The sequence below is a fragment of the Anas platyrhynchos genome, chromosome W (assembly GCF_047663525.1).
Source record: "Anas platyrhynchos isolate ZD024472 breed Pekin duck chromosome W, IASCAAS_PekinDuck_T2T, whole genome shotgun sequence".
Taxonomy (NCBI): Eukaryota; Metazoa; Chordata; class Aves; order Anseriformes; family Anatidae; genus Anas; species Anas platyrhynchos.
Genome location: NC_092620.1, coordinates 10,089,892 through 10,116,518, shown reverse-complemented (window position 1 = coordinate 10,116,518; position 26,627 = coordinate 10,089,892). Strand labels below are relative to the sequence as shown.

At 44.5% G+C, this 26,627-nt stretch overlaps 1 protein-coding gene across 5 annotated transcripts in view; it reads left to right on the top strand.

Annotated features, from left to right (window-relative positions):
* Positions 1-26,232, top strand: part of NREP (neuronal regeneration related protein) — a 44,768-nt gene extending 18,536 nt beyond the window's left edge. For 2 of the 5 annotated variants that reach the window (XR_011805572.1, XM_072030489.1), the window contains exons 4-5: positions 8,173-8,256; positions 12,177-21,118. Coding sequence is in view for 3 of the 5 variants with exons in the window: in XM_072030489.1 (XP_071886590.1) it covers positions 8,173-8,256; positions 12,177-12,263 (171 nt within the window). In the remaining 2 variants the exon portion in view is untranslated. Of the gene's footprint in view, positions 1-8,172; positions 8,257-12,176; positions 21,119-23,716 lie in introns of those variants that run through there. The other 3 variants (XR_003494543.3, XM_072030490.1, XM_027448888.3) reach the window with 3 other exon arrangements.
* Positions 26,233-26,627: the final 395 nt, after the last annotated feature.

Here is a 26,627-nt window from a genome sequence, read left to right as displayed (position 1 = left end):
AACCCATTTAGAATTGTGATTTGTTTTCCAGGAGCTGGATCACCCTGACAGACTGAACGGTAATGTGAACCCAAATCGACCCTGAAAGCGGCCCAAACCCTTGATTGAAGGCGTTTGCCTATTATGATTCCAGCTCTGTGGGCAGAAGATGGATCCTGGGGCTATAGGACCCCAATATATATGCTTAATAGAATAATTAGGTTACAAGCTGTAGTAGAAATGGTAGTAAATAAAACCAAAGATGCACTTGGATCAATTGCAAAGCAAAATACCAAGATGAGAACTGCTTTGTATCAAAATCGCTTAGCTTTGGATTATTTACCAGCACAAGAAGGAGGAGGGCAGGACTGCTCAGGGTTAGGCTGGGCATCGGTCAAGCAGGTGGTGAGCAATTGCATTATGTATCACTTGTTTCGTACACATTATTAGTAGTAGTACTATTATCATCATTTTTGACATTATTATTGTTATTATTATTTACCCGTCTTTATCTCAACTCACAGGCTTCACTTTTACATTTCTCTCCCCATCCCAGAGAGGGAGGGGGGAGGGTAAGCGAATGGCTGTGTGGTGTTTAGCTGCCAGCCGAGTTAAACCACAACAGAAGGAAAAGCTGTAAATGAGCTTGTAAAAGAAATGAAGAAAATTGTACATGCCCCAGTTCAAACTCGGAATGGAATCGACCTGGGAGGATTATCAGGGGGGACTTTATGGATGTTGATTGGCTTACTAAAATTGGGATGGTTGTACTGGGGATATGTGGAGGATTCTTAATAATTCCATGTTTAATACCTTGTTTTACCAGACTAATACTCTCCGTTATACAAGGAATGCAAATATCTGTGGTACCTGTTGTGGGAACAGAAGGTTGTTTTTGCAGAGTTACATTGTTTAGAGGGAAGGAATGTGGTACTGAGATATGCTTACAGTGATAAGAAAGCTTAAGCAGGCGACCTTGTAAAATGCAGACAACCAGACTCCTTAGGACAATCAGGTGAAAATCACGGTATCAAGTCAAGTCAGATAAGTGAAGAAACATTACCACTTCAAGCAGTAAAAATGTCAAAAGAAATTTGAAATTTAACAGGCCGGCAACTGAAGGCCATGCTTGTCTGTGAAGCATCAGATAGATAGTGAACCTGGATTACCCACTCAGTGGGGAAACAGGGGAGGGTCCTGTCATCAAAAAGTATATAAACTGTGTTTTGGAACTAGTAGATGCGCTCTCCTGCTTTTGGGGTGCCCGCCATTGCAATTGCGAATAAATTACTACTTCACTGAGATCCTCGCCTGAGCCTAAGTTGTTGGCTACGGAGTGTTTTTCACACTGTTGACCCAGAACCAGGGAAAGAGAAAAACCATTCCCTGATGATGATAAAAACAAAAGAATATCCAAAATTGATACCACTTCAGCAAGTATTGACTCGATTGGAAAGGAAAACATGAATCAATACCATGAAAAAGGAGATGGGGGATTGTGAAATATGTTCATCTGATTCGTGTCAGTATGGAACAATGCTAGGGACGCATGATGAAATGTGACCTTCTGTCTTACATACCCTTGTATAACCACAAGTCCAAGAGAAACAGAGTGGTTATCTTGCAAAAGAATGGTCTAGCAGTTTGTGTTGATAGAGGGTTTGAAGGGTAAACCTTGAGACTCGGGTACTGAATAAAGTGATTGGGTTAGTAAAGAATAGATTGGAGGCAGCACACCTAATTTTAATAAGAAATCAATATGAACACTTAGAGGGAGACCAGGTTATTAGTAAAGAAACTCCCATCCTCCCACTCGCGCGAGAAGCTCTTGCCCAGTTTGATGAACAAAACGGTAAAAACAAAAAGGGGGGATTGTAATAAATATTGTATAATAAGTTTGTTAATCAAACCGGTGGGGAAGCTTGTGGGGGCTGTGACAACCCTGTATAGCTGTAAAGTATCCAGCTGCCCATCCTGATAAGAACATGTATAGTGCTTGCTCAGCAAGATCTCAACCTGCAACGCAGAGGAAGACTACGGCCTTCATCCTCACGACCACCAGGAGGTCCGAGACGAACCCCTAGCAACAGTACGCGCAACCGCAGGACATACCAGGATATGCCACGTACACCCAGAACAACCAAGCTATAAAAAGGGGGACTCTGGATGAGGTGTGAGTCTTGGTGGAGCAGAAACTCCAGGCGCACCCAGTGCTGTTTGCTTACCTCTACTCATTTAATAAATTGTAAACTTTGATTGTAACCCTATTTGGGTTACAAATAGGGTTACAGCAGATCGACACACAGCAGATCGACACACGCACCTAACTTGGTGTCATCTGCAAACTTACTGAGGGTGCACTCAATGCCCTCATCCAGATCATCGATAAAGATATTAAAGAGGACTGGCCCCAGTACCGAGCCCTGGGGAATGCCACTAGTGACCGGCCTCCAACTGAATTTGACTCCATTCACCGCAACTCTTTGGGCCTGGTTATTCAGCCAGTTTTTAACCCAACAAAGCATACGCCAGTCCAAGCCACGAGCAGACAGTTTCTTGAGGAGAATGCTATGGGAAACGGTGTCAAAAGCCTTGTTGAAGTCAAGGTAGACCACATCCACAGCCTTTCCCTCATCCACCAAGTGCATCACTTTGTCATAGAAGGAGATCAGGTTCATCAAGCAGGACTTGCCTTTCATAAACCCATGCTGACTGGGCCTGATCACCTGCTTGCCCTGTAAGTGCCACGTGATGACACAAGATAATCTGCTCCATGAGCTTCCCAGGCACTGAGGTTAAACTGACAGGCCTATAGTTCCCCAGGTCTACCCTCTGGCCCTTCTTGTAGATGGGCGTCACATTTGCTAGCCGCCAATCGACTGGGACCTCCCCTGATAGCCAGGACTGCCGATAAATGATGGCCAGCTCCTCCGCCGGTTCTCTCAGTATCCTTGGGTGGATCCCATCTGGCCCCATCGACTTGCGTACATCCAAGTGCCGTAGCAGGTTGCCAGCCATTTCCTCATGGATAGTGAGGGCCACATCCTGCTCCCCATCCCCTTCCACCAGCTCAGGGTACTGGGTATCCAGAGAACAACTGGTTTTGCCGCTAAAGACTGAGGCAAAGAAGGCATTAAACACCTCCGCCTTTTCCTCATCTTTTGTAACTGTTGCCCCCCGCATCCAGTAAAGGATGGAGATTCTCCTTAGTCCTCCGTTTTGCGTTGATGTATTTGTAAACACATTTTTTCTTGTTTTTAACGGCAGTAGCCAGATTGAGCTCCAGATGAGCTTTGGCCTTTCTAATTTTGTCCCTGCACAGCCTCGCAACATCCTCATAGTCCTCCCGAGTGGCCCTCCCTCTTTTCCAAAGATTGTAAACCCTCTTTTTTCTCCTAAACTCAAGCCACAATTCTCAGCCAGGCCGGTCTTCTTCCACGCCGGCTCGTCTTTGGGCACGTGGGAATAGACCGCTCCTGCGCCATTAAGATTACCTTCTTGAAGAGTGCCTAGCCTTCTTGGACTCCTCTGCCCTTCAGAACCACCTTCCAAGGGACTCTGCCAACCAGTGTCCTGAACAGCTCAATGTCAGCCTTCCTGGGTTCTCCAAGAATGGAGAACTCTATCATTTCGTGACAGTTCTACCAAATTCACAGAGTTCTCAATTTCATAGATTTCTACCAAACTGACAGGCCTATAGTTTCCTAGGTCTGCCCTCCGGCCCTTCTTGTAGATGGGCATCACGTTTGCTAGCTGGATTCAGAAGATTCAGAAGTTAAACACTGATCGAGAGGAGATTGCCATCCAATTCAACTCTGAGAAGCAGCAACTATTCAGCTGACAGTTGCTATTATTAAATCTTACACATGGATTGGAGCAAAGTGGGTGTTAATCATGCAGTTTCACAACATTCCTCTTACTATGCTAAAAGTAAAGTATGGCATATGGGAACTCTGGTATACTTCTTCCACTAAGTTAATGAGAAAACGTGCATTTATATTGTGTTTACCTGATGAGGTTTTGGTAGCAGGGAGGCTGCATTGGGGGGCTCTGTGAGAAGAGACCAGAATCTGCCTCATGTTAGTTAAGGGCCGGTTCCAGCCAGCTCCAAAAAGAACCCACTGCTGGCCAAAGCTGAGTGAAAGAGCGACACTGTGCCTCTGTGAGAACATATTTAATAAAGAAAAAAAAGTCTGCTCAATATCAGCTTGGACAGAAGAGTGAAAAAATATTGAGAGAAACAACCCTGCAGACACCAAAGTCAGTGAAGAAGGAGGGGGAGGAGGTGCTCCAGGCGCTTAAGCATAAGTTCCCCTGCAGCCTGTGGAGGGGACCATGGTGGAGCAGGCTGTCCCCCTGCAGCCCATGGAGGACCACACCAGAACAAATATCCATGTTGCAGCCTATGGAGGAGCTCACAGTGGAGCAGGTGGTCTGGCAGGAGCTGCTGCTCATGGGGGTCCCATTCTGGAGCAGGAAGGACTGCACTCCATGGTACAGACCCATATTGGAGCAGTTATTGAAGAGCTGCAGTCTGGGAAGGACCCTTGTTAGAACAGTTTGGAAAGGACTTCATCCTGTGGGAGGCACCTCACACTGGAGCAAGGGAAGAGCATGATGAAGAAGGAATTCGTTGGGTTGGAAACTGGCTGGATGGCCGGGCCCAAAGAGTCATGGTAAATGGAGTCAAGTCCAGTTGGAGGCCGGTCACTAGTGGCGTTCCCCAGGGCTCGGTGCTGGGGCCGGTCCTCTTTAATATCTTCATCGATGATCTGGACGAGGGCATTGAGTGCACCCTCAGTAAGTTTGCAGATGACACCAAGCTAGGTGCGTGTGTCGATCTGCTTGAGGGTAGGAAGGCTCTGCAGGAGGATCTGGATAGGCTGCACCGATGGGCTGAGGTCAACTGCATGAAGTTTAACAAGGCCAAGTGCTGGGTCCTGCACCTGGGGCGCAATAATGCCAAGCAGAGCCACAGGCTGGGAGATGAGTGGTTGGAGAGCTGCCAGGCAGAGAAGGACCTGGGAGTGATGGTTGATAGTTGGCTGAATATGAGCCAGCAGTGTGCTCAGGTGGCCAAGAAGGCCAAGAGCATCCTGGCTTGTATCAGAAACAGTCTGACCAGCAGGGCTAGGTGATCGTTCCCCTGTACTCGGCTCTGGTGAGGCTGCACCTCGAGTACTGTGTTCGGTTTTGGGCCCCTTGCTACAAGAAGGACATGGAGGTGCTTGAGCGGGTCCAGAGAAGGGCGACGAAGCTGGTGAGGGGCCTGGAGAACAAGTCCTACGAGGAGCGGCTGAGGGAGCTGGGCTTGTTCAGCCTGGAGAAAAGGAGGCTCAGGGGCGACCTTATTGCTCTTTACAGATACCTCAAAGGAGGCTGTAGTGAGGTGGGGGTTGGTTTGTTCTCCCACGTGCCTGGTGACAGGACGAGGGGGAATGGGCTAAAGTTGCGCCAGGGGAGTTTTAGGTTAGATGTTAGGAAGAACTTCTTTACCGAAAGGGTTGTTAGACATTGGAACAGGCTGCCCAGGGAAGTGGTGGAGTCACCATCCCTGGAGGTCTTTAAAAGACGTTTAGATGTAGAGCTTAGGGATATGGTTTAATGGGGACTGTTTGTGTTTGGTTAGAGGTTGGACTCGATGATCTTGAGGTCTCTTCCAACCTAGAAATTCTGTGATTCTGTGATTCTGTGAATGTCACAGACAAAGGACTGACTGCAATCCCCATTCCCCACCCTCCTGCACTGCTGAGCAGGGGGGAGGGGGGGGAGGAGGTAGAAGAGGGTAGATGGGGGTAAGGTGTTTTTAGTTTGTTTTTGGTTTGTTTTTAGTTTCTCACTGCTCTAGTCTGTTATCAGTAGGCAATAAATTACATTAATCTCCCTATGCTCAGTCTGTTTTGCCCATGACAGTAATTGTTGAGTGATCTCCCTGTCCTTATCTTAATCCATCAGCCTTTTTTCATCATATTTTCTCCCCGTCCTTTTGAGGAGGGGGAGTGAGAGAGTGGCATGGTGGAGCTTAGCTGCCCATTAATATGAAACCATCACAGCATTGATCCTAGCACAAGCTTTTCTTCCAAATTTGCTTAAAAAGAATTAGTTTTTTATCAGAATGATTTAACTGTGTGGTGGGTTGACCTTGGCTAGCTGCCAGATGCCCACCAAGCTGTTCTCTCATTCCCCCTCCTCACCAATTACCATCATGGGCAAAACAAACTCTGCTTGGGGAAGATAGCAGCGCAGGGGGCTGGGGAATGGGGGTTGGGGTCAGTTTATAATCTTTGTCTCTGCTGCTTCTTCCTCCTCGCACTTTTCCCCTGCTCCAGCATTGGGTCCTTCCCATGGGATAAAGTCCTTCACAAAATGCTCCAGCGTTGGTCTTTCCCACAGACTGCAGTTTTTCAAGAACTGCTCCAGCATGAGTCCTTTCCACTGGGGTCCTTCAGGAATGCACAGATCCAGTGTGGGCTCCTCTCCATTGACTGCCAGGAGCCTACTGCAGCATGGGCTCTCCATGGGCTGCAGCTTTCCTTCAGGGCATACATACCTGCTGTGGCATGGGGTCATCCCTGGGCTGCAGCATGGATATCTGTTCTGGTGTGGTCTTCCATAGGCTGCAGGGCTATAACCTGCTCCACCATGGTCCTTTCCACAGGCTGCAGGGGAATCTCTGCTCTGGTACCTGGAGCACCTCCTCCCCCTCCTTCTTCACTGACCTTTTATGACTAGCAATTGTCAACATACAACTTCATGAAAATGAAAACATTTCTCTGGTTTCAGTGTAGATACAATGGCAAGTACATGAATAAAAGCCGGTTAATCAGAAATTTAAGTGACACGGTAAATTTTGAGTCCCAAAGTACAAACAAGTTTGAAGGGTGCAAGGTAGTTCAGCTCGCAACAGTTTGACATTCAGCCACTGTGCAGAAAGTTTAATTCACAAACCAAAGACCTAGTAGGCAGACCTAGCAGGAAAATAAATTTAAGCTCTTCAGTGTCATATACAACTTGTGTTGTATATGCACTGTGTTTAATGAGAGTGAGATGGAGAAATGCACCAATTCCCATCCTAAAGTTGAGAAACTGAACTGCAGGAGGTCTGCAGCTCAGATTTTTGTAACTGGCATTTATTCACTATAGGTTTCCACTGTAGCCAGTGGCCTGCTTTGGATCTTACCCATTTTTCTGATGGATAAGTCTCTCTTGATTGCAGAGCATGCCTAGGGAAAGTGGGCTCTTCCCTTAGTGTCGCAGTAGAATGTGTCCACCCAAATCATCTCTCCTATGGTTGAATAGCAAGTTTTGACACAAAAGAGTCATAGGCCAATACCATAACCATTTAATCCTGCTGCCAGCTATTTTATCATGTCCTTTATGTGTTGCAATTCCTTTCATATCTAAAAATAAGGTGCTAGTACAGGATTATAGCTATGTTCAATGACCTCAGAAAGTAGCAAGGTCCAGTTCACAGTTCATTTTGAAAGGATTATCAAAGGTGCATTCGTCTTGTCTCTTGCAGTCATCAGCAAAGATAATAATCTTCATTAGTCTTGCCAGTGAGTTATTGCTGCTAGTGGTGCTGTGCAGAGCTGTAATACAGGAATGTATTGTGGGAGTTGTTCATTCTAGTTTTTCTTCCTCCAGATCCTAAATAAAACATTAGTCTAATATTCTTTACCAGGGATTTTGTGTTACAGGAGTTGGAGGCAGAAGAGAGGGGGCATGTATGTGGTCTCACAAAATCCTAAATAAGTTTAATAGTACCAGACATCCTTTTATATGTGTAAATCCTGCCATATTACAGATTTTCTTAAAGAGATTCTAAAAGTAATTTAAAAAGTACATCCTATGCTATTGAGTTCAGATTGTCATATACAGTATAGTTGAAATATTCCAGGGACAGATCCTGTTGCCATGGGTACTCAAAAAATTTGTACTGAGCATAAAGTCATAGAATCATAGAATATCCCAAGCTGGAAGGGACATACAAGGATCATCAAGTCCAAATCCTGGCTCCACACAGGTCTACCCAAAAATCAGAATTCAACACAGCTCTAGGTCTCTGGGCCAAACTCAACTGACATTAGACTTGGTTTCAGTAATGTAGTCTGTCATATGAATATCATTTGACTGTATTTAATGGATCTCCTTTTTGTTAGTAAGAAATCATATGTATTTATGTCACTACAGATTTATCAACCAAGCTTAACAATTTGGGTTAGCCAGAAACTCTTTCCAACCAGCCCAAGAAATGGGGGATTTCCAAAGATAAAGGTATGTAATTTCTTTAATCTAATAAACAATTTATTAGTATGCAAATTTCTTTAAAAAACCCACAACACTGTGAAAGTTCATTAGATTTATCTTATGTTTACTTCAAAAGAGTAGCCAGCATTCACAATTTCATCACAAGTTTAATGATATTGATTTTTCTTAAAGCCTTGACTCCTTGAGCCAAGCAGTTAAGCGAGGATTTCAGCTTTCATTTAAAAATGATGTGGTAGCCTTCAAGCTTGCAGAAAACCGGGAGTCTTTCTGGCTCACATGCCAGAAAGTAAACATAGGAATTTTTAAAGGTTCATGTTTTGTAAGCCTGTCTCATGATTTTACAAACTTGACATCTCAATTTTGAATACTTGATTTTGGTATTTTTTACATAGCAATATAGAGGAAAAAGTCAATGATAATGCAGTGTGAGGAAAGGGGGGATTCTCTCTTTCTCTTTCTCTTTCTCTTTCTCTTTCTCTTTCTCTTTCTCTTTCTCTTTCTCTTTCTCTTTCTTTCTCTCTTTCTTCTTCTTCTTCTTCTTTTCTTTCTTTCCCTTTCACTTTTTTAAGTTGTTTGTTTCTACTTGAGTAATAAACATACAAAGACAGCAGTCTTCATTTGAGATTGACAGGGAGTAAGTATAATGTTAACATAAATGCAGAAGATGTGGCATATCATACAAGGTTGATAAGGTTTTGCTCTGTTACCGTAACTGTTTTCATAAACCCTGAACTGGACGTGGAATTTGAGAAGGAAAATAAAACAGTTACTCAGAACCATAGAACGTGTGTGTTTTATTCTCATATTGTTCATTAATGACTCAAAATCTGCCCCCCCCAAAAAATAATAAAGGCAGGTAAGAAAAGGAGAGTACACGGAAAACTCCTTTGATTAAATTTCAGTTACTATCTAGACTGCTAACAAAACCCTGTTAACAAAACTTTGCTATTCCATCTGGATAACGTTATATTTCCCACACTTTATAAAGGAAGTTCTAAAATTCATAGCTGTGCAATATTTGTGTGTATCAGATTTACAGACTTGTGTGAGCATGATTATTTTTAAATTAACATATGGCAGTACTGTCATTGTTTACATTTAAGACGTCAGACTGAAGCTTTATTAACTATGATCATAGTGAGAACATTCAGACAGCAACTCCCTATCTGCTCCCCCATTCTCTGCCATATGATTGCAGTGACACAACTTATATACTGTTTCAAAGAAATGAAAGAAGTGAGGAAAAATAATTTCTATGTTAACAAAACCAGGTATCCATCCTTGAGAAGAATAGACTCCAGACAATCATTTATGTTAATAAAGCCAAGTACCCATGCCTGGGAGAGATGGACTCCCTAAGTAGCTTAACTGCCACAACTGACAGTATAGAATAATAGAATCTTTAAGGTTGGAAAAGACCTCCAAGATCATCTAGTCCAATCATCCCCCTACCACCAATATTATCCACTAAAACATGTCCCTAAGTACAAGATCCAGCAACTCCTTAAACACTCCCAGGGACAGTTATTCCACCACCTCTCTGGGGAACCCGTCCCAATGCCTAACCACTCTTTCTGAAAAAATGTCTCTGAATTTCCAACCTGAACCTCCTCTGGTGCAAGTTGAGGACATTCCCTCTTGTCCTATCGGTGGTTATCTGCAAGAAGAGGCTGACTCCCAGCTCCCCACAACTGCTTTTCAGGTAGTTGTAGAGAGCAATAACGTCTCCCCTGAGCCTCCTCCAGACCAAACAACCCCAGTTCCCACAGCTGCTCCTCATAGGACTTGTGTTCCAGGACCTTCACCAGCTTTGTAGCCCTTCTCTGGACACACTCCAGGGCCTCGATGTCCTTCTTGTAGTGAGGGGCCCAAAAGTGAACACAGTACTCAAGGTGTGTCCTCATAAGAGCAGGGTACAGGGGGACGATCCCCTCCCTGGTCCTGCTGGCTACACTATTCCTGACACTAGCCAGGATGCCATTGGCCTTCTTGGCCACCTGGGCACACTTCTGGCTCATGTTCAGGCGAGCATCTACCAACACCCCCAGATCCTTTTCCTCTGCACAGCTTTCCAGCCACTCTGTCCCAAGCCCATAGCATTGCATGGGGTTGAGGTGGCCAAAGTGCAGGACCTGGCACTTAGCCATGTTGAACCTCATCCCATTGGCCTCTGCCCTTTGATCCAACCTGTCCAGGTCCCTCTGCAGGGCCTTTCTACCCTCTGGCAGACTGACATTTCCCCCCAACTTGGTGTCGTCTGCAAACTAACTGAGGGTGCATTCAATTCCCTTGTCCAAATCATCGGTAAAGGGTATTAAAGAGGATGGGGCCCAACACCGACCCCTGGGGAACACCACTTGTGACTGCTCACCAGCTAGATTTTACTCCGTTCACCACCACTCTCTGGGCCTGGCCATCCAGCTAGTTTTTAACCCATCAAAGAGTGTAACTGTTCAAGCCATGGGCTGCCAGCTTCTCCAGGAGAATCAATGGAATATGATCAAAGAGAATATGGAGAGATGGCTCTTGGTGGAGACTGTAGTAGTGGCACATCCAGTATTATCTTAGCTCAGTAGTGGAGGTTGGAAAAAAATCACTGACTGCTAGCTTTTACCCAAAAGGAATGTTCCTTTTGTTAGATTAAACTTCTTACCCAGACCTCTCAAAACTTAAATATTAATAATTTTACCACCACACTAGTTAAACACAATTATTTTAAGATCCCATTGTGACATATCATCAGCAAAGTATTGTAGTCACACATTTAATCTTTAGCCTCCTACTGATGTTTAAGCTGTTACATATATTTAAGTGCTTTGCTAAATAGGCATAGACTTCAGCCAATGGGACAGAATGTTTAAGTATGTTTAATATAAAGCTATCTCAAACAGCTGATTAACAAGTCACCATTTCTTTACTTGTCCAGAGACCATGATAATACACTACAGCACCTTTAAAGTGCTAATAGGAAAAGGATAAATGCTCTTTTCAGTGAGGCATTATAAGAAAATTACTAATAAGTGCACATTAGTTGCTTAAAGTGTAAGGTGTTTAAAAAGTGAGAGGTCTAAGCTCTGAAAAGTTCTCTTAATAATGAAGTGGTCTTTCATAACTAAGACATGTTTTCCCTGTTGGAGGCCAGGTGGAGCCATAAAATGGACCTTGAGATATATTAAAAAGCAATTAGGCAAAATAATTCATTAATGGATAATATCATTAATATTAGTTTTTTGGCTAACCACATTAGTACTGAGTTATATAGTCAAAGGGGCTCAATGACATCTATAGATTTTTGGCCATGAGTTTTGCATTGATGTTATTGAGACACTGTGACTGAGTTTTGTGCTTCATGTGTGCAAAATGGATAATTGCTAGTTATTATCCATATTTGTATCACAAAATAGCTGCACATTCAACATGTGCAGGTGCAGTCTTAGGCCTGAGCTGTCCCAGCTCTTGTGAAGGACACAGAAATTGCTTGGTTTGTTGGTAGCAAGAGACATCATTTTGAGGAACAGTGTAGCATGTACAGTTGATGGTGACCTGTGGAAAGGGTTGTCACTCCATAGCTTCTTCCTCTGTAGCTTTGGTAGGATCATTGGTGTCTTCCCCAGCTGCAACAAATGGCTGAATTCCCCAGCTCAGCTGTGGAGGGGGGTTGTTGTCTTAAGTCTTGTGCATTTCAGCTGCTAGGGCACACTTGTTCAGCTCAAAGTAAAGATATTTCCTCAGATGTTCCAAGGCTTTCCTAGTTTTTAAACATTTTTTCCTCCCTGTGGCCATAATATTTACAGTTGATAAAGCCATGTTTAGTAGGTGTTTGCATCTAAACTACAGTTAGAAGACTTAGGATGGGAAAAAGGAAGGAGGATCCCATCAATCAGACTTTGTAGAAGCACAGCTAATATTACTTTTCCTCTCTGCAGGGATATTTTCCTATCTCAAAGGAAGTAAATTGTAAGAAGAAAAGTGAGGCTGAAGTGGCATTCCTGACTTCAGTAAATGGCTACTGACACCATTTCACCCAAATCAATTACCTCTACTCTTTTCAGTCATAATTCCTCCATTTGTATTACATATGGTGTATAGATTTGATGAGATCATGGTTTCATATATCAGGAATTGTTTCTGTGTAAATCAAGTGTAAGAAGAAAGTATGGGGCTCTGAGCCTTGCTTTAGAGAATACAAGTGGAATAAATGTGTATCATAAAAACGTCTTTCACTACTCAAACTCCACTGCTCATGTGCAACTGGTAAACTACATGCTATCTCTATTTCCACCACCCCTAATTGCTTCTTGCAGAGTCTGAGTTCCCCTTTTTTTCGCATTTAGATGTAATAAGCCTAGTAGTTTATTTTCATCCATTGTCTGTATATTGAAATTCTTTATTCATGTACTCTTTTGATATGTATAGATATAGTATAAAACTCATGGTTTCCTTGTGGTAAGTGATTGTGATGCTGCCACAGGATTTGAGACACTGATGAATGGTGCTATTTTGGACTTAATGCTCCTTGGCAAGGTAGCTCTGATGGATTTTTTTTTTTCCATGTTCTGAGAAGGTGTTGGTTCTTTGTTTTTCTGAATGTTGTTCCTCAGACTGAACTGACTTGTTTAATAGTGTCTTCAGTCTTGCTTTCTTATTCAGTGCTGTAGATGAGTAACTACTTATAGCGTACAAGCAAGGAACTGATTCCCTATCAAGGTCCACTCACAAACATGCAGTTATAGTGGGAGCAATCACAAAAACTGTAATTTACTTAAAATGTCCTTTCTGATTCCTATCCACCTAACCTGGAGAAAGGCAAGCAATAATTTTTCATCAGTCTTTCAAAAAAATTTGTTTGAATCTTGATGTGGTTTAAACCCAGCAGACAGCTAAGTACCACAGACACTCCCTCACTCTCCCTAGGTGGGGTGGGAGAGAGAATCAGAGAGGTCATATGGTATGGAATATATTTTTGTCAGCCTGGGTGACCTGTCCTGGCTCTGTCCCCTCACAGCTTCTGGTGCACCCCCAGCCTCCTTGCTTGCAGGGCAGTACGAGAAGCAGAAAAGTCCTTGGCTCCGTGTAAGCACTGCTCTGCAACAACTAAAACATTGGTGTGTTATCACTACTATTTTCATCAACATCCCAAGATACAGCATTGTGTAAGCGTTTGTGATTAAAATTAACTCTATCTCAGCCAAAATCATGACAGGTCTTTAAAGCCTTTTTGAAAGAAAGGACAAGTTTTAATGTCTTCTACAAATCCATAAAATAGTTGAACAATACAGTAAATTTCTGGAAGGAGAACTTCTAAAGAGGGAAAGGGTACCTTTCCACAGTACTGTCAACATGTGGATTTTACGTTTTTGTTCTTGCTCCCAGAGAACTAACAATACAAAGCAATACAAAGCACAAAACTAAATGGTATCATCTACTCATGGAATGTTGTGCTAGACACAGTCTGAAAGCTCACCTTAATTTTTTATATAACTCTTCCTTTTACAGGACAGGCTTTGTTCTGAACTAGTTTAGCTTCTGACTGTTAAATACTAATGTATGCGCTGCACTTCCTAGATTTCTTAGCTTTCCTTTCCCCACTTTCTGTATCCCTCTTGTATATTTTAATTTCTGTGAGAATCAAAGTTGTGTTTTCGCAGTGGCAAATTCCACTAACCTTGCATATTCAAAAGTGATTGTACAGGCATAACAGTGGGGAGTCTGTTAAGCAGAAAAGGGGACAGTGGAAGGTCCCACTGTCCCAAAATAAGGAGAAAGGCTAAGAAAAAACAAGACGAGCAGTTGCGGAATCAGCAAAAACAAAAAATCACGGGCTCCTCCAGGCACAAGAGAAGAAGAAAAAAGGGGGAAATGGAGAAATTAAGGGTTGGTCATATAAAATTATACTTATATGGTACAGTGATAAGCATCAAGTAGGTTGTGAACCTGTAGTACTCAGCCAATGAGGAAACAGGGGAGGAATCAAGTACTGGGTAATAGGGGATATAAGGTTATGATACACTTTTACTGTGTGCTCCTGCTTGCAGGATGCCCACCATTGCAATCATGAATAAAAATGCTACTTCACTGAGATCCTTGCCTGAGCCTGTGTTATTGGCTGCAGATTGTTTCTCACATTCCAGTATTCTAGATACTTCTACTGTGCTGTATATAGAACAGGAAATAATATTAAGCAGTTGTGATATTTATGTATAGTTGTAGTTACGTACTGCTGAAAATGCAGACTTTTGTAACAATGTGATCTTTAATAATTCACTACAAGTACCCAATGTATTTCAGTTATTTGAATATGATTTGTTCAATAAATATTCGGGCTCTAAGGGTAGCCACGATGTCTCTGTTTTCTTTGCCTTTTCACCTGTTCTTTACGTGATTTCTGAGTTTATTTCAGAAATATATGGCAATGTAAAATGTGATTCCTTCTGAATTGTTGTCTGATAAACAATAGCTGTTAAGATAAACTAAATACAAAATCTGTATCTGGGAAACGATATCTTCCAGACAGTTGCGGAATATATGTCTCTTTTAAGATTCATGAGTAGCTGGATCAGATGTGATACTTGATGCCATTTTTAGTAATCCTAGGAGGAGGCTGTGGGGTTGTATGCATAGCAAGAACAATGCATTTCATTATTCATGCCTGATAAAAGAAACTGAATTAACAGGCCTGTTTTCTATCGTGTAAGTTAGTTTTAGAGAATGTTGATATACTCATCTGTCTTAAAAGCAGTTTTATCAGAGAAGTGATATCTGCATTTGTAAGGTTTAGAATGTATAGTGCTTTCATTTTAGCATAGAACACAAATTTAGCAGCATTTTTTTAAAACACAAGCAGAGATCTACTAATTAACAGCAGATGTAGGTCATGACTGAAATTTTCCAGTCATGAGACCAAATGAGTGCAATTACACATGCCATGACTATTTATCCCACTAAGTGAATTTACACAGGGATTGAGTTTGGCTTGATGACTTTGTGTCATAAAAAACTGACCATGCATGCAAGGCACCACCACTTACTGATCCAAATGGCTACCTGTCTAACAGTAAGAAACACAGCAGACTACCATGGATTTGGACTAGAGCTGGCTCTGTGGTTAGAAAGCAATTTTATCTATCTACCTATCTATCTATCAATCATATATGTATGCATACAAATACATTATATATACATATATATTATATAAGTATATACATACATGTATGTAAATGTTCATTTAATGGTGAGAAACAACTAATAGTATTAGTGCACTAATAGAACAATTTATTTATTTATTTTAACCTGTGTCCACTGGCTTTGGGAAATAAGTTAAATGTTTCTGAAAGAGATATGTAAACTGATTAAAAAAAAACAAAACACAAACAGTCCTGTTATTAGCAAAATTTAAATTTGCTACACGAGAAAAGCTTTTAAAGCTTTTTAAAAATCTAAAAGGACTTCACACTATCCTTTTAGAACCTACAGCTGCTACAATGACTGCTTCACCTTTAGCACTGTTTTAATCTTCACAGCAACATGCCACATATTAATAAAAGCATAAAGATCTGTGTATTAGAATCTTTGTTCAAACTACAACACAACTGAAAATGACTCTTGAATACCACAAGTAATGTCTTCTTTGTTTTAGCAATAAGATTCCTTAGTATATACAACAACTTTTCCCATAATAACATTCTAGAGACTGAATTTTGCCAAGGACGATTTCAAACACATTATGACTGATAGAGGTTTCCTAACCATTCAAAGGTCACCTATACTATTGAATCAGCAATAGTGGACGTAGTGTGTATGAATTGTCAGCTTCATAAGATGTGGCGGGAAAAAAGAATTATAGAGTGGGCATACCTCAAAAAAAACACACAGTAAGGTCATTTTAAGGAATGCACATAAGATTTCATATTTGTCTTCTTCCTTGTAGTGATCTATGAATCATAATTATTAGACAGGGTTGCAAAAAATCCTGTCCAGCTTCGACATTTTGGAATATTATCTACATGCATCATGTTTGATCCAGTTTGTTGTACAAAAATTACTCTGAGTTCAAAAATATGCTTAAGTCATACTTTTTTGCAAGGGGCACGTAGATGGTGCTATGGCATGGGGCCTGGGCCAATGGCACCTCCTTTGCAGCTACTGTCCCAAGGGACAGGCTCTTATCTCTTACAGGTTTAGTGGAGAAAGGAGAGCTCTACATGCAACACCTACCTATCTCACAGCTTTCCCAAAAGCCTGCTCGAATCTTCTTCCTGCTCCCTTGTTAAGGCTTCGCACCAGTGGCTAGCTAAGCTCCACCACACTGCTCTCTCACTCCCCCTTCTCAAAAGAACAGGATGATATGATGAAAAAAGGCTCATGGGTTGAGATAAGGACAGGGAGATCCCTCACCAAATACCATCACAGACAAAAAAGACTCGGCATAAGGAAATTAACATAATGTTTAATGTTTTCCTTAGACCTCCTCTTTCTGTTGCCATACTTGAAAAAGCCTTTTTTTGTTTGACACCACACTGGCCAATGTCAACTCAAGTTGAGCTTTAGCTTTTTTTGTTTTCTCCCTACAGATGCAAATTGCAGCTCTGTAATCTCCCTGTGAATCCTGACCTTGTTTCCAGAGATCGTACATTGTCTTTTTCTGCCCAAGTTCCAGGAGGAGTTCCCTGTTCAGCCAAGCTGGTCTTCTGCCCCACTAGCTTGATTTGTGACACAATGGAATGGCCTGCTCCTGGGCTTTTAAAAGGTAGTTCTTGAAAAGCGAACAGCTCTCATGGAACCCTACAACCTCTAGAGCCAATTCCCCAGGGACACTGCTAACTCACTCCCTGAGTAGCTAAAATTTGCTCTCTTAAAGTACAGGGCGGCAACTCTGCTGACCTTTTTGCTCCTTACACCAGTGTCCTGGTTTCAGTTAGAACAGAGTTAATTTTCTTCCTAGTAGCTGGTAGAATGCTATGTTTTGGCTTAGGATGAGAAGAGTGCTGATATCACCCCGATGTTTTAATTGTTGCAGAGCAGTGCTTATACCAAGCCAAGGACATCTCAGCCTTTTGCTCTGTCCTGCCAACGGGCAGGCTGGGGGTGCAGTAAGAGCTGGGAGGGGACAGACCCAGGACAGGTGACCCAAACTAGACAAAGGGGTATTCCATACCATCTGACGTCATGCTAAACAATATATAGGGGTGGCTAGCCGGGGGGAGGGGGCCGGACTGCTCGGGGTTAGGCTGGGCATCGGTCAGCGAGTGGTGAGCAATTGCATTATGCATCACTTGTTTGTACATATTATTATTACTTTCCTATTATCACCATTGTATTATTATTATTATTATTGTTATTATTTTTGTTATTATTATTTTCCTGTCTTATTCAACTGTCTTTATCTTAACTCATGGGTTTCACTTTCCATTTCTCTCCCCCGTCCCAGAGAGGGAGGGGGGAGGGTGAGCGAACGGCTGCGTGGTGTTTAGCTGCCAGCCGGGTTAAACCAGGACAGTGGCTCTCCTCTGGACTCATTCTAACAGGTCCACATCCTTGTTGTGCTGGGGCCCCAGTGCTGGATGCACTACTCCATGTGAGGTCTAACAAGAGCAGAGTAGAGGGGGAGAATCACTTCTGTCAGCCTGCTGGTCATGCTTCTTTTGATGCAGCCCAGGATACAGGAGGAGGGAAGGGAAAGGACAAGAGGTCACGAAGGACAAGAAAGTCATCAGGAGTAGCCAGTATGGATTCACCAAGGGGAAGTCATGCTTGACCAACCTGATAAGCAACTACAATGAAATGGTGAGCCTGATGGATGAGGGGAGAGCAGCGGATATAGTCTTCCTGTACTTCAGTAAGGCCTTTGACACTGTCCCTCATAAGATCCTCATAGGCAAGCCATTCATGTTCAGGTTAGATGGGCAGTGAGGTGGATTAAAAACTGGATGAATGGCCTGGCCCAGAGGGTGGTTGTCAGTGACACAAAGTTTAGTTGGAGGCCAGCAACTAGTGGAGTACCCCAGGGATAAAAATTCAGTCTAGTCCTGTTCAACATCGTTAATAATCTGTATGATGGTGCAGGGAATACCTTAGGCGGTTGTCCTGATTTCAGTTAGGATAGAGTTAATTTTCCTTCTATTAGCTGGTAGGGTGCTGTGTTTGCGATTTAGGATGAGAATAATGTTGATAACACACTGATGTTTTAGTTGTTGCAGAGCAGTGCTTACACTAAGCCAAGGACTTTTCAGTTTCTTGCACTATCCTGCAAGCGGGCAGGCTGGGGGTGCAGCAGGAGATGGGAGGGGACAGACCCAGGACAGCTGATCCAAACTGGCCAAAGGGGTATTTCATACCATCTGATGTCATGCTGAACAATTATTATGGGGGGACTGGCTGGGGTGGGGGGGACCGGCTGCTTGGGGATAGGTTGGGCATTGGTCAGCGGGTGAGCAATTGCATTGTGCATCCCTTGTTTTGTACACATTATTATTAATAGTACTATTATCATTATTATTTTCCTTTATTTTCTGTCCTAATAAACTGTCTATCTCAATCCACAAGCTTTCACTTTTTTTTGATTCTCTCCCCCATCCCAGAGAGAGAGGGGGGAGGGTGAGTGAACGGCTGTGTGGTGCTTAGCTGCCAGCTGGGTTAAACCACAACAGCAGTGTACTCCTCGTGCCCCTCCCTAAGTTGACCTTTCACCCGTATCCCTGGTAGGGCACTAACCATCAGTGGTGACTGTGATGAATGCATCGGGCTGTGATAGTTGAACCAGGATCAAGGTGGATTCGGGGGAGATAGACCCAAAGGCTAATGGATCATGCACCAACAAAATATGGCTGGCATGCAAATATGACTAGTAGTCAGTCATCTTACCCCATAGATAGGGGAAAGCCCAGAGCCCATTGAGCTCTCCTGTACTACAGCAGGCTGCATGCCAGGATCTTCCCCTTGAGCAGAGACACCTCCCAAGGTTACTTCTCAAGGTCAAGAGATTCCTTACCTGCGACAGATATGTGGTGACTAAACTTCAAGTTTAGTCAACTTCAAGTTCCACACAGTCAACTTCAACTTTCGCCAACTTGAACTTCCACACAGTCCAGCCCCTCCTTCACGTACATCGCCACTCTCCCCCCCATCTTGCCTGCCCTGCCTGTCCCTCCTGAAGAGCCTGTAACCATCTATTGCAACACACCAGCCACAGGACTCATCCCACCAGGTTTCGCTTATGCTGATGATGTCATAGCTGTGGTACTGGGCCAAGACTTCTAGCTCGTCCATTTTATTCCTCATACTGCGTGCATTTGTGTAGAAGCACTTCAAATGCACCTCATTGCATGCAGCACCTCGTGGAGCAGACCGAAGGACCTCACTGGCACACAGTCCCTCTGATTCTAGTGCACCATCCCTTAGCTCATCACCATTGGGCCTGATTTTATCCCTTTCGCGCTTCGACTCTAGTTTAAAGCCCTATCGATCAGCCATGCTAACTCTGGGCAAAAATCCTTACCCCTCTCTGAGAGAGGCACATCACATCTGGTGCCAGCAGGCCTAATGTTGTATAGACCTTCCCATGATCAACAAACCCAAAGTTCTGCCAGTTGCACCAGTCCTGAAGCCACGTATTAATAAAATGAGTCTGCTTGTCAACATTGATCCCTCCTCTCGGAAGGACAGAGGCAAACACAACCTGTGCCCCTGATCCTTTAACTAGTTGCCCCAAAGCCCTAAAGTCCCTTTTGATAGCTGTGAGAAAAATCTCAAATAATTTTCTTCAGACAGGATCTTCTGTGAAGCTATTTTATTCGCAATTGCAATGGCGGGTGTCCTGTCAATCAGGAGCGCATTTTGGTAAACAAATCATAACCTTTTATTCCCTATTACCTGACACCTGATCACCTCCCCTGTTTCCTCATTGGCTGAGTACTACAGGTTCACAAGCTACTTGACACTCCTCTATACCATATATGTACAATTTTTTTTTTGATCAACCCTTTAATTTCTCCTTTTTCCTTTTTTTTCCCCCTGTTATAAATGGCTCAGTCTTCAAAATAGGACTATAATCAAAGTTTACAATTTATTAAAGGAATAGAGGTAAGCAAACAGTGCTGGGTGCACCGGGAGTCTCTGTTCCACCAAGATGCACACCAGTTACATCAAGCAGCTGATTTTTATGCTCCTAGGCTAATACATATTCATTACTACTTCTAGAAAAAACAGGCTTATCTTAATTAGTTTCCGGAATCAAAACCCTCCTACTGGAGCATGCGTATCAGTCTCTGGGGGTCTCTCTGGGGGTTTCTCGTGCTGAAGGCTCATAGTCTTCCTCCCAGGCTTTTTCCTTGTCGTCTCCTTTGTCCATCTTGGCCGGATGTCAGAGACTTGCGCAGTGTCCCCTGCAAGCTTTGTCTTCTAGTTGTCCTTCAGCTTTCTTAATCTCCTGGTCAGATATCCGAGACATGCATAGTGCCCCATGCAATAGTCATAATAGTTAGCAGTCGTTCTGAAAACTCCCAGATATCAGAGACTTCAAGGAAAAGTCTATAAATACATTTCCCTTCAAGTTCTCTATTGACACGAATTGCTAAAACATTCCTCACATCCCTTTCTTATATTTTGAGAGCTTGTGATCTTTGTTTTTTACTGTTCTCACGCTGCTCATCCTGTTTTTCTCAAGCTTCTACCTTATTGGGGAACAGTGAGGCCTTCTACTGTCCACTTATCTACTTGGCATTTCTCTTTGTTCTGACTACACAACTACTTTTGAATACGGAAGGTTAGTTTCTACTGAAAAAAACAAACAAACAACAACAAAAAAACAACAAACAAAAAGAAAAAAAAAAACACTCTACTTCAAAAACACGTTCAACTGCAAAAACACAACTTAGTTTCTCACAGGACTGATATAGGGAATATCAACGGGAGGACCCTGAAGATAAGGGAGGAGAAGACTCCATACCAGCAAGATAAGGGAGGAAAAGACCCCATACACACAGATAATAGAACCAGCAAGAACTGACTTGGACTGCTGAAGTCTTTAAATGAGTGAAAGGGTCAAAAGTTTAGCAGCGAGGAAGACTTTTGGCCCTATCGTCATTCGATACCCCCCAATAACGCAGAACAGAGCCGCAGCCCCAGCCTCCCCCCCCCCCCCCCCCGAACAGGCAGGAGCTGTGCTTGTGCCGCTGTGGGTGCTGACGTGCTGAGGCTGGAGCCAGGGGTGACAACAGCCCACCCACCCCCCGGCACTATAAAAGTAGTCCCTAGGGAGCACCGTGACCCAGGAGCACCACTAACAGGATGCGCTAACAGGACCAGTTTGGCAGTTAGCACAGGCAGTTCAAGCGGGGCAGGGAGGAGAACCTAGACCTCGCCATGGTGGGCACCTGTTACAGCGGTCAGTCCGAGGTGGCAACCCAAACGGAGGAGATGCTGCCTCTCTGGGCTCATGTGGGCACCCAGGTGGATCCCCTGAGGGGGGAGGTGGCAGTCCAGACAGGTGACTGTGGGGAACTCCGGAATCTGGAGGTCCATCTGGGCCATGAGGGAGGAGAGTGCTGTCACGGGTGCAGGTGTGCCCTGCTTCAGGGACTCCTCAAGCAGGTGGCTGGGCTGCAGCGAGAAATCGGCAGCCTGAGGGAGTCTCTGAGGGTGACAGATAGGAGGGGCCTCCCTGCCCCTGCTGTTGCTCGGCAGCCCTCTCCTATGTCCCGACAAGGGATAGAGGCTGCCCCCGTTGAACACATGCGGAACAGAGGGCTAAACTGTCCGCAAGAGACAAGGGGCTGGACCCTTGTCTCGGCTCGGAGCAAAATGAGACGTCTGCCCCTGACACCCACAATGCCACCTACCCCCATGGTGTCCCTGGGAAATAGTCCCTGGGTGACTGGGATGCAGATAGAAGGAGCAAAACAGGACAGGTAAATGACTGGCTGAGGGGGTGGTGTCTGGACCAGGGATTTGGGTATTTTGATCTTGGGCCGTCCTTTGAGAGTCCGGGTATGTGGGCTACGGACAGACACCAACTGAGCAAGTGGGGCGCAAGTGTGTTGGGGAACAAGCTCTCTGGGCTGATTTCCAGGGCTTTAAACTAGGTTTGATGGGGGAAGGGAGGGGAGCTAAAGGTGACAGAGAAGGGCTGGGGGAAGTTGTCACTGCTGACCCTGTTGAAGACAGGGAAAAACTTCTGAGCTCTCCCATAGGATTGTCTGAGGGCTTCTCAGAGAAGGTAGCGTTCCCGATCCCCTGTCCAGTATCATCTTCTTGCATCCCCCCAGGGGTAACTGCACCTGCTCCTTCCCTAAAGTGCCCTTTATGTGAGGGAGCAATTAGAGTGTACCCAGCTCCACCTGGGGGAGGGTGAAGGACAAGTGGAGAGCTTGTGGGTAAGAATTAAGGGGTGGGCTGGTATGGGAGACACGGTGGTAGGGGTCTACTACAGGTCTCCAGATCAGGAGGAGGAAGTCGATGAGGCCTTCTATGAGTAGCTGCTAGTAGCCTCACGATCACGAGCACTGGGTACGTCCGTTCCCTGAGCAGGCGGATTCAAAGGAACAGCTGCTCCCTGAGCTGGCGGACTCAAAGGAACAGGAAATGAGTAAGTCATTTTCTCCCCTTTACAGCGACTCCTGCTTGTCCTTGCCTTGTGCCCTGCAGTGTACGGGAAAGTCCTGCTTGACTAACTTAATTTCTTTTCATGACAAGGTTACCCATCTTGCTTTAGTTTACCCATCTCCCAGAGAGGGAGGGGGGAGGGTGAGCGAACAGCTGTGTGGTGCTTAGCTGCCGGCTGGGTTAAACCATAACAACAACCCAACAAGCTGTGTCAGATGGACGTCACAGAATATGCGCCTTTCGGACGTTTCCGGTTTCTCCACGTCGCAGTGGATACCTGTAGTGGTATGATGTGGGCTACTGCTCTCACAGCACAGAAAGCTCGAGAGTGCATTCATGCCCTGCGCATTGCAGTAGCGGTCATGGGCATTCCGCACACTCTAAAAACAGATAATGGTCCAGGCTACACTAGTCGGCTCTTTGGCCAATGGTGTTGCAGCTGGGGCATCACTCATATCTTGGGTATTCCGCATAATTCTACTGGGCAAGCCATTATTGAGCGTACTCATCTGACTTTGAAAGCTCGCCTCAATGCCCTTAAAGAGGGGGGAATGGAGGCGACTGGCTATGGAGATTCCTGTCCACATGCTTTGTTATTAAAGGCCCTTTTTAGTTTAAATCATTTGGAAGGTCGATCCGCAGACCATGCTATGACAGAACGCGCACCTTTAGGGGTTGTTCAGGTACGCCTGGATGGTGGGCCGTGGAATCGGGATCCGGTACCCCTGTTAGTTATGGGTCGGGGTTACACCTGTGTACAACTACCATCGGGGGTTCGATGGGTTCCAGCACGATGGGTACGTCCGTTCCCTGAGCTGGCGGACTCAAAGGAACAGGAAATGAGTAAGTCATTTTCTCCCCTTTACAGCGACTCCTGCTTGTCCTTGCCTTGTGCCCTGCAGTGTACAGGGGCTACTGGCAGGAGTATGCTGTGGGCTACTGGACCGCTCCGCTGTTTCCAACGCCATACGCTTACAACCTACGGTCTGCTGAGCCAGTACCCAACGGGACACTTCATGGACTGTTCCCGCCTGTTACTTGCCAGGGAAGGAAGCTGACTACCATCCATATCGATGCCACCGTGCAGGCAGGTATCAATCTGACACATGAAACACTCTTGTCATCAGACAGCACCACGCATGCGACGGAGGACGGAAAAGAAACCGTTCTGCCGGTGGCGCAATTGTGCGGCTCCATTGACATTTGGGACAATGGGACAATAGCGGATGTGACCGTTCCGCCGTGGACAGTTAAGACCATGGTGCGCAATCAGTCGGTGGCCTGGTTGTGGGTGGGGCCACTGGGCCAAGCTCCTGCACCGGTGGACTTTTTCCCTGGGGATGTTTGGACTGTAAATAGCCATGCGACGGCCCCTTATCAATCGGTCCGCATCGTACAAGTTTCGAACTCTGCTCATTGGCGTTTACCTAACCCCTATTGGTTGCTCTGTTCTCAGAAACGTGCTTGGAAGGTGATCCCAGCTAACAGGACACTTGGTTTGTGCTCTATGGGTCTGCTATTGTGGCCGCATCGCACTGCTCGCAGCCCACGAGCAACCCGAAGAGTCTCTAAAATTCCGGTGTTGTTATAAATGAGAGATAAAAGGTCAGCTCAGTACACACAGCAAGCAAGGAGCAATCAAGAGGAAAATTTAATGATAGGGTTAATTAGAGATTTCGCAAAAATGCAGAATGTGAGTCAAGTGACCGCTTGTTTACCTATACCTAAATCCGCAGGTGGTCCTATACCCTGGGGCATAATCACATCATCGATACCCCAGATTGAGAAAAACAAAACAGTCCAATGTGAATCGGAAACAATCATAGAGACAGAAATGCTGGGAGGGTTTTATAGAAAGTGTAAGATTCGCCTTTATCCTTGGTGTAAAAAGGAAAGAAATTACATATTTACGGACCTAGACAACGAGGATGGACGACTAGGGATGTGTGGGTATGATGCACCATGCACACGACAAAAGGAAAAGGTTATATGGAAGTGCAAAGAAGGTAATGAGATAGGTGGATTAGAGGGTTGGGAGTCAGCATGGGCATTAAGTATACTGCAGAAATACCAATATGGGGGGAATACTTCTTGGTGTTTGCAATGGGTAGGAAGGACGAATAGTGACCAGAGTTTACTATATGAGACAGCTCAGAGGGAAACTAGTAGTCGGGAGAGGGTAAAGGCAGTCCCGTGGTGGAATTGTACACAAATATTCAATTGTGACACTGCTTTAGAAACAATATCTCTGCTCCCGGTAAAGATAGCCTTAGCCACCGGATGTGCATGCAGAGGTCTACAAGTTAACATGAGTATCACCAATCTGAATATAGCCAGCCAGACTGGTAGGGAAAAGATCTTAGTGAATTGTAAATCTTCAACTATACGAAGCATGGGACATTTTGTGTGGGCCGCCAGTGATGGAACTTGGACAACTCATTTAAGTTTGGATGGCCCAGTAAAAGAAATAACTTTAGGATTGCCCACTCTTTTCCCACTTTGGAAGAAATCCTCTCTCATAAGGAGAAGGACAAAAAGAGAAGTAAGTGAAGAAAATGATGGGTGGCAGGAACCGTCCACTGGGATTAAATTTGGATGGATGGCAGAATCGTTGTTTGCCCCGATAGCTTCCTACCACAACATAGAGCTGATTTACAATTTGATGGGGCAAGTACATAGATTGGCCAGCATTACCAGAAAGGGGTTTAAGGACTTGAATATACAGTTACAAACCACAACAAGAATGACCCTGCAGAATAGGTTGGCCCTGGATATGCTTTTGTTAAAAGAACATGGTGTCTGTGGATACCTGAAAGAAAAGGCTGACCATTGCTGTATACACATTCCGAATGTAACTGCCAATGTAGAACGTGACATATCCCAACTAGCCCAGGTAGAATCCAAAATAAAAGAAGAGCAGCGTGACGCAGAACAGAATTGGCTGGGGGCAACTCTCGAGGGGCTAGGCCTTCATCTAGAAGGATGGCTTAAATCGCTTTTGCAAACAATATTGCTACTAGTAATAGTATTCATTGTGATAGGGCTAGTATATTCATGTATAAAAGCAAAAATAGCTAGAAGCAGTATAATGAATTGCAGCATGCTGACCATTCTCGCCAAAAATCACGAGGAGTTCCCATTATCACCACTTGCTCCTGGGATGGATACTCGTCCCTAAGTAGTTATGATTAAATCACGCTTAGCGTAATGGGTTAAAGGGGGTACGTGCATAAAGAGGGGGGAGATGTGGGGTTATTCTGGGTCGTGCCTGCGTGCACGAGGGGAAGGGTCTGGGGTGCCTGCGAGCACAATGGGAGGGGTCCTGGGTTCCTGGGTGGGACGCTTTGGCACTATATAAGATACTGTCACACAGCAATAAATGGGCTTACGGCACAGAACACTGGTCGTTGTGTCCGTTTGTCCCAGGGCCTTTTGGTCGGGTTATCCGACAGCATCATTTCTTAACTTCTTTCCAAAACAACCTTATAGACACTTGGGCCAAAGAGCATGGTATTGAGTGGGTGTATCACATCCCCTATCATGCACCAGCCTCTGGGAAAGTTGAACGATACAATGGACTGTTAAAGACTACATTGAAAGCAATGGGTGCTGGGACATTCAAAAATTGGGATATGCATTTGGCAAAGGCCAACTGGTTAGTCAATACTAGGGGATCTGCCAACCGAGCTGGACCTGCTCAGTCAAACCTGTTACGTACTGTAGAAGGGGATAAAGTTCCTGTAGTGTGCATAAGAAACATTCTGGGCTACTTCTGCCTC